Source organism: Cyprinus carpio, chromosome B12 (genome assembly GCF_018340385.1).
Source record: "Cyprinus carpio isolate SPL01 chromosome B12, ASM1834038v1, whole genome shotgun sequence".
NCBI lineage: Eukaryota > Metazoa > Chordata > Actinopteri > Cypriniformes > Cyprinidae > Cyprinus > Cyprinus carpio.
In genome coordinates this window covers 19,228,231-19,245,542 of record NC_056608.1, presented here as the reverse complement: position 1 = coordinate 19,245,542, position 17,312 = coordinate 19,228,231, and the positions used below count along the sequence as shown (strand labels likewise).

At 35.9% G+C, this 17,312-nt stretch overlaps 1 protein-coding gene across 1 annotated transcript in view; it reads left to right on the top strand.

Moving 5' to 3' along the window:
• Window positions 1-952: 952 nt before the first annotated feature.
• The window catches only part of LOC109079777 (calcium/calmodulin-dependent protein kinase type II subunit gamma-like), an 81,645-nt gene continuing 65,285 nt past the window's right edge, over window positions 953-17,312 (top strand). Inside the window, exons 1-2 of the mRNA XM_042734856.1 lie at window positions 953-1,060; window positions 2,395-2,489. Coding sequence (XP_042590790.1) covers window positions 996-1,060; window positions 2,395-2,489 — 160 coding nt within the window. The 5' untranslated portion in view covers window positions 953-995. The remainder of the gene's footprint in view (window positions 1,061-2,394; window positions 2,490-17,312) is intronic.

Here is a 17,312-nt window from a genome sequence, read left to right as displayed (position 1 = left end):
TGTTCCAAACGAGTTCTATTTTGAATAAATGCTGTTCTTTTTAATTTTTTATTAATCAAAGAATCCTGTAAAAAAGTATTACAGGACCAAAAACAAACAAACAAATAAATAGATACCTGTAAATAAATTAATATTAAGATGCAGAACTGTTATCAACATAAATCAGCATTTTAGAACGTTTTCTGAATGATCATGTGACAGAAAAATTCAGCTCTTCCATCACAGGCATAAATTACTTTTTATTCACTTTTTTAACTATATATACACTATTGCTGTTTTTACTGGATTTTTATCAACTAAATGCAGCCTTGATGAGCATAAGAGACTTATTTAAAAAAAATAATACAAATAAATAAATAAATAACATCTTATTACCAAATCTTTCTTATACCAAACGTTTGAATGATAATGTAGACAGATAAAAAGCATATTAATTTTCATGCTCCTAACCATTCAGCGAAAATAAATTTCAGTTTTTATATCGTTACCATACTTTAAAATTACCAAAAAATAAAGTATCAAATAAACTTATAATCAACACTTCTTTAAATTATTATTTTTTACATTATTATCAAGCATATTACAGGTAGATAGATGAATAGAAATAATTTATTTAAAATTGTATTGTGCTGCTTTATTATACTCTAACGTGTATTATATTATGACACATTTTTATTTTTTATATTGACTTAAGTTAACCAGTTAAATGTTTTTCGTTGCATATAATGAATAAAAACGACTCTTGCCATCGTTAGAATGCATATATAAATAATAATGATCTGTCGGTCTGTCACCCTACCCGTGACTTTGCTGATTGCAGGGAAGTCTCGCGTTGTCTCGCGTGATTTTCTCTCCACCCCCACCATCCAGCCCCTCCCCTCGGCTCTTTCCGTCTTCACCCCCCTTCCTCCCCCCTCAACAAAACATAATATCCTCCCTAAAAAACAACAACAGCAGCAGAAGAATCAACCACCCCCCCCACACGCACACACAACATGGCTACAATTGTAACCTCGACCAGGTTTACGGACGAGTATCAGCTTTACGAAGAGCTGGGAAAGTAAGTGCGCGCAACATTGTAGCGATGTGACGTCATCGGCGCAAGTTACTCTTGTTTGTTTCGTTCCATTCTTTTATTTGGATGTTGACAGCGGGGCAAATGACCTGCGAAGAGACTCGTAAACCTCTCCGAGAGCCACGCGCAGGGGCTCTGATCGGATCAAGACCAGAACCGAGTACTGCACTCATGAGTCCTGGACTTGATCCGATCAACCCCCCTGTGCGGATCTAAGCTCGAAACGTTGTTAATGTCAGGTTTAAAGGACTGTAGTGGTTTTGAGTAACGTATCTGTGGTGTAGAATGTTGAATAAAGTACACACTGTGTTTTGTGTTCACGCCTTGTTTTATTTTAAGGGCTTGCTGATGGACAGGAAGGTTTTCTCGGTTACTTTGGGTATTTGGCTGCCACTTTTCCTGACATTAACAACGTGGATTGTTTTATCGAGCTTTGACATTAACAACGTGGATTGTTTTATGATCGCAACCCGAGGTTAAATCGTATTGTTCTGCAGCTGCTTAAAATTATTGCAGCGTAGTGCACTATGTAGTGCACTAAAGAATATGTAGCCGTGCACACGATAAAACAAACAAAAAAATCTTTGGAGGGGACTTAAAAATATTTATAATAAAAGCACACGGTTAATCACACTTTAATATCTTTGGAGGGGAGTGATAAAGAGGGATTATAAAATCAATAAATGAGCAGTGACGCCTTTCTGAGAATTCAATCTCACTTTTGGGAAGAGCATTACTAACATGCAGATGCGAAGTGTTTTGCAATCTGCCCGTCAATTTTTAGATCCAAATGTGTGCAGACATGAGAGCAGTTTTCCTTAAATACAAATCTTTTTCACACACTAAAACATCTCCGAATCTTGTCAAATAATCAGAAACACTCCTTCACGAATCGGACTGAATCGTCATACTTAAATGTCTCGCGATGATTTGTGAACGAATCGGTCTTTTTCGAATCTTGTCTATGAATCGGAATGATTCGTTCACGAATCGGACTGAATCGGTCCAAGGATTCTTGACTCACTGTAAATTATTGTTAATGTAGAATCATCTAAATGTAATTTATATTTGAGTTGTAAGCAACGAACACGTTAAATTAATTACATAAAATTACTATAAACACCTTGATTTATAACTCTAAATGAACAGGATTTTAGAACATGGTGCAATGTAAAAATGAATAATGGACTACTCATCACTAATTGATAATAGAACCGCTGTTACGTCTTCAATGACTGACAGCTCTTCCGAGTTTGCAAGAGTCAGGGGCATCTTTTACTTTTGAGGGAAATTAAGCTTTGTGTGTCCTTCATTCGCAGGGGTGCCTTCTCCGTGGTGCGGAGATGTGTGAAAAAATCCACTGGCCAGGAATATGCTGCTAAAATTATTAACACAAAGAAACTGTCAGCAAGAGGTAAGGCATTCGATTCAGCACTCTTTCAGTGTACACGGTGCAGTGGGATGAAATGCTTTGTGTTTTATTTCCCTCAGCGTTCACTGAAAAGGCATTGTCTCCTGAAGTTGTTATAGTCCAAAAAACTGGAGTTTTGTGGCTTTTAGTCCTTTTCTGTTCTTTTGAGGCCATCTGTATGCTTGTGTACTTGAAAAAGTTGAGTGATTACCTTGTAGCAGATATGCTCATTTAACTCATCTGGGACAACAGAGTTAGTTTGCACTCGCAGGCGTGTTCATTTATTTGTCCAATAAAATACTCTCCCCGTAATACCACCTACTTGTTACTGTCACTATAGACAAATATGGTGATGAGGTCAATTAATCAGCTGGTATTTGTCCATTTTTGCATTTATTACATCAAATGGTTAAGAGAAGTAGATGTTTGACATTTCAAAAATATAAAAACATAATTGTCATTGGACCAGGTATCTGCATCGTCTTTTAACAACCCATTCGACCACTACCTCTGACTTGCAACACATGTTATAGGTCCTTGTCTGTTCTTTGAGGGCCATCTGTATCTGCCTGTGTACATCGTCTTTTAACAACCCATTCGACCACTACCTCTGACTTGCAACACATTATATATATATATATATATATATATATATGGTCTATATATTATATATATATATCTACCGACAGCCTTGTCAGTGGATAGTAAAATATATATATATATATATAATATCCTTTTTTTCACTTATATATAGCTTTTATTTTATTTCAGGTAGCATGTCTAATTGAATTTTATTTTAAGCTGATGTTTTTTTTTTTTTCCGGTTTTTATTTAATATTTATATTTGGCTTTATTTCAGCTTTATTTCAATTACCAAAAATTATTTTAATTGTTTTGGTTTTAGTTAACAGTAACTACGCAGTAGCATTAACAAGCAGTAAGCCAGAATTCATGGCTGTGACTTGGACTAAAGGCTGTTGGCTTTTTAAAAAATGGGAAAATTCAACTGATAAGTGTCTCCAGCTTCCTGTCTTAAATGGGAACCAGACCTGTTTAGCTCAGTAGCTGTGTGTAGAAACCTTGCCTGCCGGGATGGTTGCAGTCCTTCAGATAGAGCCCAGTGTGTTCATGTTTAAAAGCATGCAAAAGTGTTTGCCTCTGTCCAGCCCTGTTTTTTCTCAGAACTTGAAGAGACGCATGAGAATACGTGCTGTGCCCTGCAACACAAATCTGGCAAATAGTCCCACCTGCAGTTTTGCAATAATTTTGTGAACATTTTTGCACAAGCATGTGTTTATCAGTACCATGTGGTGTCGCAGAACTTACATGCTTTGTTGTGCAGCTCCTGAAGACGAAAGCTGCTTTTGATTAGAGAATAAAGTGATGGCGCTTAAAAGGGGAAAAAAAGGATCTTTTTTTAGTCATTTCAGTTGAAGAATGAAAAATGGATTTTTCCAGGAACAGACAGGTTTAAGGTGTGTTTAGAGGCCCTGCAGCGCTTGTTATATGTTGGATATATTGTTTGGCATGTGTTACTTTCTCTTATTTTAATGTTCAGTGTTTGCCCTGAATAAACGGCTAAAGTTGCGGTATTGTGGGAATGTCAGAAAGGTCTATAAGCTGAGTCATACACAAAGGAGGATTTTGGGTCAGTTCAGCTGATAGTAAACTTTTTTTATTGCCGTGTGAAATTCTGACAGTGTTGCATCCAGGGTGAAGCTGCTCTGAGAAACTGATGATCGTTGACTTGGAAGTGAATCGTGTTCAATGATTTGCTTTTTTTTTTTTAATCAAATAAGCATGATTCTGTTTTAGCTTGTTGTAGTTTTGGTCTTATTCTACCTGCCTCAGCAGGTCAGAGAAGCTCGTTTGTCATAACAGCAGAAGGTTAGTAAGTGAAGTGTCTGGTGCAGTACGTCTTTCTGCCTTCCTCGGATTGCTGATTTGCAGTTTTCCATGCAGCTAATGTGAAATTAAGTGGGGCGCATGGACAGTGAGGGTCTTGTTTATGGCACAGCCATTTTCTTTGTTGAGTGCTCGTCTCCAGCAGGCCGGCCAATTAAGATCCTGGACTGTGCTTCAGCCGTCCTGTTAGCAGAGCGAGAGGGGCGTGACGGAATCCACTAATACAGAGATTCTGGAAGGAACGGTGTGGTTCTTGTCATCCTGGTGTAGCACTATATTCAATTCACCCACGTCTCGTTCAAAAAGATGGATGCTCGGTTTAATGTTCCCTCAACTTTCGCTGATGTGTGGGCATTTAATTCTAGTTCAACTCAAATTGATTAATTCGCAGGGGATGGGAATCTAATGATTTGATTTAATGCAATGACTCAGATACCGCTAAATGAATTTTGTTCCTTAGCGATTCTGTTAATGATTCTTAGTGCTTCTAAGGAAGTGGTAAATAATTGATCCTTAATATATCATAGCAGTTACTACATTTTGTTTATATATTTATGGACAGGAATAAGTATGTAATATGTATTCTCTGTAATTTGAATATTTTCCTGAAGGACTTTCTGAAGACTGGAGTAATATAAGACATTTTAAAATATATTAAAACAGCAAATTTTGAATTGTACTATTATTTTATGGTATTACTGTTTTACTGTATTTTTTTTAATCAAATAAATGTAGCCTTGGTCAGTATAAGAGACTAATATTTAAACATTAGAATATTTTACAATATTAAATAAATTAAAATATGAAAAAAATATATATATATTGACAATAACCTTTTGAATGAGAATGTACATTATTTATGTGAATCATGGAAAATAGAATTAATTTAAAATATAATTTTTTTCCTAAAGTCAAATGTATTTATAAAATTATAAAAATACAAAAATGTGTAGCATTTATAAAATGATACATTTTTAATATAAAAAAATTACCATATCCATAGGTAGGACTAATTATATATTTACTTGTACCCAGCTTGTCTTTCTAAAAACGTTTAATTCAGACTAAGTTTACAACTACAGCAAAAGCTCTTTCATTCACATGGATAAAAGAATGCAATGCAGACATTTAAAAACCGTTTATGGTACCAAACATCATTAAATTATTTGACTCTAGTATTTTAAAAAAGTAGAAACTTTTACCTGCAACACATTTTTTGAGGCCATTTGTTTATTTAAAAAAAATGGGTAGATTAAAGTGGTGATGCTGAAATGCTTCACTCATTGGTGATTTTGACCAAGAGCTTGATGCAGTAGCTAGGCAACCGTTTACTTGCGCTGTATTTGATTGGTTGCCACAAACGAGGAGACTTGAGTTGATAGACTGAGTTGTGGATGAGAACGGACAAAAATCTCCCATAATCCGTTCCTGCCTGGTGCCCTGACACGCACCACACGTCTGCAGAAAAGCAACACGTGAGCCTGACAGGGGCTTAGAGTAGATGAGTCTCACTGCGTCTGCACACCTACTGCCCAGATCTGTCAAACAACCCCACTGCTTTTCAAAATCTGAGTCCTGTTTGCTTCATTCGGTTATGACACAGACCCGGTGCCATATGCAGGAATCCCTTTACTTATTCGCTCAGATAAACATTTGTGTGATTAGTGCTTTGGTGAGGTCATATGACGGCCTTATTAGCAGGTGGGGGAGGGGTTTTCTGAGCCAAGGAAATGTATGGCGTAATGACAGCAGCTGTGTGCATAACGCTTGCAGCTTGGCTTTTTTTCTGTGGTTTGGAAACACGAAGGTTGAATTGCTGTAGAAATAGCCGCAGAGGTCTGGTAGACATGTGCCCCCCCCACTGGGGTGCAATCGCTTTCCAAAGGGTCTTCGCTGACTCATGTTCTATAAAGAGGCATCATAGGGCACAAACTAATACATGCAAATTACATCTGTTCATTTGAGAAATGGTTAAAAAAAAAAAAGAAACATGATACTTCAGAAATCATTCTAATATACTGATTTGGTGGTCAAGAAACATTTCGGGTTATCATAAACTTTAAAGATAGTTGTGCTGATTAATATTTTTGTGGAAACTCTGATACTTTTTTCTTTAATTAATAAAAAAATTCAAAAGAACAACTGTTTATTTGAAATGGTAATCTTTTTTTAAATCTAAATGTCTTTTCTGTCACAATTTAATGCATCCTTATTTATTTTTTATTTTTATTTTCAGATTTTTTGGGTCGGGGACAATGCACATCATAATACATAAATGTACAATGTGCCAGAATTAGCCAGAAGGCTATTTTACATCTGCAATCCCTGGACTGATGGTAAACTTGTCAACCTATAAATATAAAAGAAATAATCTAAACATAATACATGCTCCAAGATACATATACAATGTATGCTATTCCCAATACTGTTCTATCTCAATCCAATAAACAAAAACCAAAAACAAAATCAACATCCGCTTAAAAAATTATGCTTTATATAGAACCAACATATCAGTGCCAGCTCACTCATACACACCTTCCGAATGTCAGAAAAAATGACAAGCAATGTATCAATAATATCAGTATACAGGCAAGGATAATGTAAGCATACAGACAAATAACAGTAGCCTTAATCATTCAATCAATACTAAACCTAACAACCTCATGTACACAGCACAAAAATCTTAAACTAGTAAAGCAGAAAAGACAACAAGATTCAGAGGGATTTTCAGTTTGTAGTGGGCTTTCTGTTGATGAATTTTATAAAACAAATGATAAAATTATTGTTTAATCTAAGAAAATTAGTCTTTTTTTCCTCCCCCCATTGCAGTGTGTGCTTTCGCATGATCTATGTATCTGTCCTCTTCTCTCTTACCTTGCGAGGGGGATTGCTTTTGTATTGAGGTTAATCCACTTATTTAATTGTATTTCACAGGCTCAGACCAGAGGGGGATGTCATAACCATCTCTGACACTGCACTTGTTTATTTTTGTTTTTGGCCGTGTGGTCATACTTTCTCTGTCTTTGCAGACATATGTTGTTTAAAGTTAACCTTAAATGGTTACGAAAGCTGCACAGGAGATTCAAACGGCTCCTCGGATCGAGTGGATTCAGTTAAAGCCACTATTGAGAGGACTTAACCTCCCTGAGGCTGACTTGAGCTCCAGTCCCCTAAATGCTTGTTTTGTTTGGCAAAAACCGGCACGGAGTCTGAATTACCTCTAAATTTTGTTTTGATACTCTGGAACCGTAATACCACAGTTCAACTGGCAGATGTCCAAATAGCTTTACGATTCCTAGCCTCGTGTTTGCACACACAAACATACACCCACTGTGCATATATGTTGTGTGTACACTTGCATTATTCCTCTGAAATGGCTTAAAAGGGTGTGACCCCTGCAGTAAAATGATCAAATAGTGCTGTCTGAAGACTTGTCCTCTACTATGTGAATTGCTTTGCCTGCCTTACAACATCATGCTCTCCCTCTGACTGATCTGACCAGAAGCGTTATAACGCATTTTCATGTCGTGGGTCATTAAGATCACTGTCAGTTATCCTGCATGCATCTTCCCGACTGCTCGCTTTCCAGCGCTTCGTCATTTGTGTAGTCATTTCCAGCTGCCCTGTTCACATTTTTGCCATGCTGCTAGTACCACTGGATGAGATTGCAAAAAAAAAAACACAAAGGAGGATTGAGAAGTAGCACATGTGCATTGCAGATAAAGTCTCTTTTCACAATGTACCTGTATTTCTCTCAATAATTTCATTAATTAGTAAAATGATATAAATTGATTAATATTTTTGAGATGTTAAGCCAGTTTTAAATATAATGTGAAATATTTCAGTAGTTATTTCATAGTATTGTTTATTGGATCAGGAACCAAGATCCTTCTCTTTTTCCACAAAAGATTTAAAAATCTGTTTAAAAATGAATCAGTGAATCAGAAACATGAATGAAAGATTCTAACGAGTCAGTTCTTTTTAGTGAATCACTAGTTGTTCATATAACATGCAGTTGTACATTGTTTTTTTTTTTGTCAGCAGTTTTTTATAAATATTTTTTAAATGAAATAACTACTGTTAAAAAAAGTGGGGTCAGTAAATTGTTTTTTGTTATGTGATGAATATATTAGCAAGGATGCGTGAAATTGATGAAAAGTGACGGTAAAGGCATTTATAGTTTAACACCACAAAAATAAATAAATATAATATAAACCATCAAAACACTAAACAACACTGAAAAAAAAAGTTTCCACAACTGTTTTTAACATTTTATAATAAGAAATTTTTCTTGAGCACAATTTTAAAATTTATTAAAATAGAGAGCAATTATTTTAAACTGTATAATATTTCACAATATTACTGTTTTCACTGTTCCTTTGAGCAAATAAATGCAGCCTTGGTGAGCTTTTTTTTTTTCAAACACATTTAAAAAATCCGACCCTAAACTTTTGAACTTTGTACTTTTTTTCTTTTGAAGTTTATTATTATAGTTTAATAATAGGCCATTTATAGGATTGCATGTATATTTTGTTTAAAAAAATCTATGTGAATGCATTTTTGCAATAATTGTTTTAAATTAATCACATTTTGAATTGCATTTCATTTTTTATTTAATTTTTTTCAGATATTGAGTCAAAAGTATGTCATTAATGACACCCTATCATTTACTCAAACAGTACACTGACTACTGCTGTGAAGAAAGAAGTGAAGATGAACACCGAGCCGAGCCAAATAACGAACGAAACATTGACTCGTTCTCGAGTCAAGAACCGTTTCTGTCGGACGCGTCCGGTTCAAGAACCTAGGAGCTGATGATACTGCGCATGCGTGATTCAGACTGACACTCAGCGCGTCTGAACCGAACTGGTTCTTTTGGTGACTGATTCTGAACCGATTCTGTGCTAATATTATGATAAACAGGTAAACCGAAGGCTTGAATCAAGGGCAATCATCGCCAATGAAGTCATTACGTCGAGCGCAAAAGAACTGCTGAACCATTTTCGGCAACCGGTTTATTGAATCAAACTGTCCGAAAGAACCGGTTCGCGGAGAAGAACAGAACTTCCCATCACTACCGGTGATCCGAAAACCGATGCAACCGGTTCTTGACTCGAGAACGAGTCAATGTTTCGTTCGTTATCTGGCTCGGTTCAGTCAGTGTACTGTTTGAGTAAATTAATTACTCTGGGATATTGGTTTATTTGAACTCAGAGGCCATGTGTAATGTCTGGCAAAAAAATCAAGTCATACTCCCTGTTCACACCGGGACAAAATTCGCCGACGTTTAACGCCTCGTGACTAAACAAAGGGCGCCAATGTGAGTGTGCACACCGACGCGAAAAACGCCACGCGTAAAAGCGTCATTTTTTTAAAAAACGCCTCGGGTTCGTTTTTTTTGGTTTGACGCACCACGTCAAAAACTATACGACCAATGAGAATGCCGCTTTTGCACACGTGTCTGGAGCTTCTGAAGTTACAGTAAAACACAACTTGGGGGGCGCTCAAACACAAAACTGTCTTGCTGAGCACACATACGTAACGGCGAAGAAGATATAAGCCAAGTAGCGTCTACACTGCCGGGAAGAAATAAGACGAAGAAGATGCAAGGCAAGATGAATGTAGAGTTGCTGGTCTCGTTGGTGTCGGAACACAAAGAACTATATGACAAACGCGACAGCGATTACAAAAATCTTGATAAAAGAGAACTAGTATTTCTAGTATTTCTGTTTTACATTAAGCGCCATCTAATGTCAGGGAATGAATTTGCATGTTCACTCGGCTCATCGTCAGCGAAAATCGCTTGGGTGTGAACACAAAAAACGCGTTGAAAAACGCTGGCGAATAACGCGCGCCGATATTCGTCCCGGTGTGTACGGCCCTTAAGTCATTTGTGGATTAATGCTTATTGTTGACGCGAACCGTTTCAAACGATTCAGTTCGATTTGGTGAACTGGTTCAAGAAGATCCGGTTACATCGAGTGATTCGTTCGCGAACCGGATATCACTAAACTGCAGTGCTGTGAACGCGCTCATAACAGACCCAGGAGAGAAGTCAATGCTGAATAAAGTCGTAGTTTTTTATATTTTTGGACCAAAATGTATTTTCGATGCTTCAAAAAATTCTAACGGACCCTCTGATGTCGCATGGACTACTTTGAAGATGTTTTTATTACCTTTCTGGACGTGGACAGTATACCGTACATACATTCTCAATGGAGGGACTGAAAGCTCTCGGACTAAATCTAAAATATCTTATACTGTGTTCCGAAGATGAATGGAGGTCTCACGGGTTTGGAACGACATGAGGGTGAGTCATTAATGACATAATTTTGATTTTTGGGTGAACTATCCCTTTAAGAGTACTATAAGAATCATTAATGGAACTGGAATTTGAACGAGACCCAGAAATAAATTCTTTACGATTCCCATCCCTAATTGAGTATACCTGCATTATATCAGCCATCTGCCTCTCTTCTCTCTAGATATCAGCATCAGCCATAGAAAAACACACAAAGCATATGCAACAATTGGTTGTTATCAGGCAGTGTAGTACATGATAGGAATGAATCAGAGGAACACACGCTGCGTGTTTGAATTCATTTTTTCTAGTGTGTCGAGCATGTATAGGACAGCCCAAATCTAAATCCCTCTTCCTCTGGGATCATCGGCCCCTTTGTTCTGCCTCATTCTGAACTCATTGTGTGAAAATAGAGGTGCTACAAGGACTGATAGAAAGATGGAACTGAGCAACATTGTTCAGCTCTTCTCTTCCATCCCTCTCTCTTTGTAACGGGAGGCGCGAGTGTTCCAGCCACACTCATTTTGCACTCTTTGTTCTGAGCTGCTGCGTACTGTGCCTTTAGTAGAACTTCCATCGATTGCTCTCCCTCTCGTTCCTTCCTGCTTTCTTTCCCATTTTGTTTCGCTCCGCGTCCCTTCTGTTCCTAATTTCTTCGGCTGTGATAGCCTTATTAAAATCAGGTTATTGCACAACCGCTTTGCTGTTTTGAGCTCTGCTCAATTTTCACACACTTCGTTTATGAAAAAGAGGGGCAGTAAAATGAATCAGATGTGGGCTTTAGGAGGTAGAGCTAGAAAAATGTGATTACTCACCTGGATGTGGGAGTAGTTCTTTATGGTTCCTACTAGCGTCAGAAATTAACTTCATTAAGGAGCAATTTTCACTTCCTGGAATTGATTTCCACAGTCTTTTTTTACTTTTTATGTGGGTACTTTTTATTTGATAACCATAGTCAAATATGCAGTCCATTTTAGGGCTGTGCAAAAAATCGAATACGATTTTCATGCGCATCTCCTCAGTAAAGGCGCTCCTGTGATTAGTAGTATATCTCCAGCACGTGCGTTCAGATCAGGGTTGCCAGGTTTTCACAACAAATCCTGCCCAGTCGCTTCTCAAAACTAGTCCAAAACTAGCCCAATCGCGTTTCCAGGAGGTTCCCCGATAAAAATTGCATCCCGGGGTTAAAAATACGTTTTTGGCAGGGTTGCCTTGGTAAAATTCACATTTTTAGGGGCTAAATATCACGTTATTGGTATTGGGGTCGCTTCAACCCACGGACATGAAAAACAGCCGCAGACTTGGTAACACTGGTTCAGGTGGAGCGGCATTTACTACACAGAGCCGTAGTCCACCGACAAGCTACACTAAATCGCTTTCAAAATCGACAAAGAATCGCCTGCGATTTTAAAATCTATTTTGTGTAGACTGTCAGTGAATTACGACTCTGTGTCGTAAATGCCAACCAATGTTGCCAAGTCTGCAGTTGTTTTTCATATTCGCGGGTTGAAGCGACCCCAATACCAATAACGTGATATTTAGCCCCTAAAATGTGAATTTTACCAAGGCAACCCTGCCAAAAACGTATATTTTAACCCCGGGATGCAATTTTTATCGGGGAACCTCCTGGAAACATGATTGGGTTAGTTTTGGACTAGTTTTGAGAAGCAACTGGGCAGGATTTGTTGTGAAAACCTGGCAACCCTGATCTGAACGCCTGTGCTGGAGATATACTACTAATCACAGGAGCGCCTTTACTGAAGAGATGCGCATGAAAATCGTATTCGATTTTTTTGCACAGCCCTAGTCCATTTATATCAGTGTTTCTCAACCTTTTTGAATAGAAGGCACCCCTTTGTCCAAGAAAATATTCAATGGACCTCCTTTCTAAGATAATATGCACTTTTGGTACTTTTTATAAAAAAGAAAAAAAATAATGGTAAACTCAAAAATCTAATGTCAGTTTAGTGAAAATAAAAATCTTTTTTTTATCATTATAATTTTATTAAATATTATATTAAAATAATAACATTTTGATTATTCTAACACCTAATGAAACCCCTGGAACTGGAGCCAACGAGTTTAATAAAAGTTTAGTTGAATTATTTCAAATTGATTAAGTAAACAAATAAGAGTGAATGTTAATATTGCTACTTGCTAATTATTCAAATTAAATAAAAATTAAAATGAAAAATAATTAATTTGTAATATTTATCATTTTACTTATTGTATTTATTTCTACAATAAAAACAAATTAATGTTAACTATATATTATCAGCTATATATTAAAATTTAGCCTATGTAATTGTGTTATTGTAAATGTAAACTGTGTAGCACTTTTGTTGGTTTGAGTCTAACACAGCAGCATTTGCTCAAACAATGGCGTGAGACCGCAGTGGAACTATGTTTTCAACCAACAGAAGTTGAGGAGAGTGTTTAGGAACTTTTTAGAACTGTCATTATTTTTTGCACATTGCACTTTTAAGCATTAAAAAAATGACAGGGTTGTTTTTCGCCTTCCCAGTGCAAATATTTAGGACATTTTTGTCATTTTTGGTAGTGTTTGCGCCCCGGGCACTGGTTAATTTCTGACCCTCGTCTGGTACCTAATGCATAAATCCTTCTAGGGAGAGAGAAAGGAAAGAGGGAATGAGACGGAAAAAGAGCAAGAGAGCGATTACAGGCAGAAACCTTTGCCAAGTTGTACTGAAAGTGAATGGAACCTGCTAGAATGACTCGGGAAACTTAAAGCGAGTCAATTTATCTTTTGAAATGTTGACTGCCATGCAAATGGCCCGTTCTAATCAGGTGAAGACGTGGGCTGTAATAAAATGTTAATGTACAGTGTAGCAGCCAAGCTGAATGCATGCGATTGTTACTAAGTGTGATATGATTCCTCTCTAATGAGAAGTGTTCAATCCACAATTAACGGATGACGTGCTCTGTCCCACAGACATGAGGAACCAAAACCGAGAAGGTTACTTCCTGTCCAGATAGTGGTCGGAATAGTTAAATTACCTAAAGATGATCACGTACACACTAACATATTATGTGTTCTTTTGTTTCTTACAGTTTTGGAAATGTGAGAAAGCCTTCATTGAGAGGTGAGGCTGGGATAGGAGTGGGCGGTATGACAAAATATTACATCACTGGATGAGTAATTTTATATTCCAGTGATGGTATTTAGCATGAAATAGTTGTTTTTGTTGAAAATTTAACCCCCAGATGTTTTGTTACATAATCTAATGAAAAATACTTTGATGTAAGAGTAATGTAAGGTCAATGTACATGTTGCTAAAACATTACAAATATGACAAGATATGTAAAATAGCCACTGTATGTGCAGTGACCACACATCAGTTGAATTATCATATCAATAATTTTATGATTTGATGTTATATATCATATTATAGTTATTTTTTTGCTGCAAAGTCAACACCATGATGTTTTTTTATGCTACGTAACTATATCTGTTTTTTAATAATTGAATGAAAAATACTTAAAAAATGTTTGGGTTTTGTAACATTTGGAAGCAAAATGTAAGATTATTTATAAGTAATGAACAATATGTTTGTAAAACATTACAAATATGACTAGATATGTAAAATAGCCACTGTATGTACAGTGACCACATATCATTTTATAATATGATGTAATTTATCATGATATAGTTATTTTTGCTGAAAACTCAACACAAAGGTATTTTATATGCTATATCAATATATCATTCAATGATTAAATGAAAAATATTTTTAAAATATATTTGTTTTTTGTATCTTTTGGAACCGAAATGTTAGATTGTTTAATGATAAATATGTTTGTAAACATTACAAATATGACTAGATGAGTGTGCAGTGACCGCATATCAGCTGAATTAGTAATTTCATATTCCAAACATGATGTAGTTATTTTTGCTGAAAATTCAACCCCCAAGTATTTCATGTTACATAACTATGTCTGTTTTCAATAATGTAATGAAAAATACTGTACTTTAAAAACAGTTTGGGTTTTGGAAGGTAATTGTAAGATTATTCATTGCAAATGAACAATGTGTCCATAAAACATGACAAATATGAATAGTCATGCAAAAATATATCTGCAGTGACCACATATCAGTTGAATTCCATATTAATATAGTTCCATAAAGTCTCGTCACTTTATAAGCAGGATTTCTTTTAATTTGCTGACAGTTGTGTTCAGGATCTTGGCTGCATTTCATGTTATTCGGCTAAAACTGTAGCTAGTGAGTTGGCACTCTGGGTGGCATTGAGTCATTGATCTTTTCTTACAGCGTGGTTGAGTTTAGCCAGGGTCCTCGGAGATCTGCACAGGCCCTGGCACGCCGCATCGGAGAGCTCTGCCTACCCACACACTCAGACGCAATGGAAATGCTAAATTAGTCAGCTTGCTAGTTCAGCAGAGAGTGAGGGACCCAGTAGAGAATGATTCGTGACACTTTTTAGCTGTTTGAAACCAACTTGGAATAACAGAAATGACACCGCCGCGGAGGGAATATGTGAATCCATCTTGTAAAGTTGAATCTGGAGTGTGATCCAGTGCTTCTAGTCTTTTGGGACTATGAAGACCGCTGTTGCACTGCCCCACACTAATGATAGGTTTATTTCTCTCTCTCAAGTGTTTGTAAAGGAATCCTTACATACTCCTCTGACACTCCAACCTCCTGTGGATAAATATTTGCCTACTGCTCTGTTGTATTTACTTGTAATGGGCCCTTACTTTTTACTGTGTGTGTACTGAAGTGTATGTCATGTGAGCTGAGTTACTGTTCATCACGTTTGCCTCGCTTGTTGTTTTAATCATTGTTTCGCCTTTTTCTTGCTTTGTCTTTCTCTTGTTGTCTTGCAGATTTTTAAAACTGTTGGTCTGGGTGGTGTTATGATGTATATCATGCGATGGTAGAAATTGTACCATTTGGTTTGCCTCCATCAAGATTCAAAAAAGTTTAAATACGATTTTTTTTTTCTGTAAAATTTGTAAAATACAATTTAAAATATCTGTTTTTCTATTTAATTATTACAAATATTTAATTTAAAGGCAAAGCAAATTTTTCAGCATCATTACTCCAGTCTTCAGTGTCACATAATCCTTCAGAAATCATTCTAATATGCAGATTTGGTGCTCAAGAAACATTTCCTATTATTATCAATGTTGAAAACGGTTGTGCTGCTTAATATTTTTTGGAAACCGTGATAAAAAAAATCAAAAGAACAACATTAATTAATTAATTTAAAGAGTTTTTTTTCTTCTTCTTCTTTTTAATAGCATTATAAATGTCTTTACTGTCACTTTTGGTCAATTAAATGCATCCTTGCTGAATAAGTTACAAAATAAAATTCAAAAAATTATATAAAAAAAGTATTTCAATTATAAAAATGCTTATTTTTTATTTGCATCAAACAACATCTTTATCTACTTTTACCATAATATAAAAAAAAAAAACCCATACATACCTTAATTGTATATATTTGCATCAAACAATAATTTTATCTACTTTTACCATAATATAAAATTACAAAATTTTGACATACTGCCCATGTATTTCTTTCTTGATTTAATGTTATTTGTGCTTTTACACTTTTTTTTTACCATTATACCAATTTTACCAACATCTGAAACTCTCTAATTTTATTTTACACATCTGTATATCTTTTTTTTTCTATTTTCCTCTTTTTGTGTTTTGGTTGTGTTGTAGATCTGCTGTGGGTTTAAGACCGTTTTGTTTCTGTACACACACTGTTCTAAAACGTGCAGTGTCATTGAGTGCTCCTCTTTCTCTGGATTGAACTGCTGACCCAAAACACACATATTTCCCTCACTCTCTTCTTTGTATCCCGTGATGCTGTCCTCTATCTGTCCCTTAATCACGCTGTCTGAGTCCTTCACAGTTCACACAGCACAAAGCTCATGATCCATCCTGCCTCTAGAGACACAGAACTGTCTCAGCTCCCAGAACACCGAGTCCCATTTCTAGCCAGCGCTGTTATGATTCAGAATTGAAATAAGAAGGTTTAGAAAAAAATCTAGTTCACTTCCTGAATTCCATTGACGTTTGAATCAAACAGTATGCAGAATTGCAATTCAAATATAAGGAAGTGTAATTAAAATAACTGAAACACAAAGAAATGTATATAACTGCAGTAAGTGTCTTTTAACTAGAACAGAAAAGCTTATCTGAAATAGACTGAAATTCTAAAATTAAGTTTGAAGATGTTATCAGCCCTACATAGAGATTTTAAAAAAGCACACTGTCATAAAAAAGTTATATATTTTAAAATGTAATTTATTCCTGTGATGACAAAGCTGAATTTTCAGCATCATTACTCCAGTCTTCAGTGTCACATGATCCTTCAGAAATCATTCAAATATGCAGATTTGCTGCTCAAAAACATTCCTTATCATTATAAATGTTGAAAATAGTTGAACTGCACACAGAAACCATTTTTGCTGAATTCTTTGATGAATAAAAAGTATGAAACAGCCTTTATTTGAAATAGAAATTATTATAACATTATAAATGTCTTTACTGTTACCTTTGATGAATTTAATATATCATTGCTGAATAAAAGTATTAATAATAATAATAATAATAATAAAAAAGA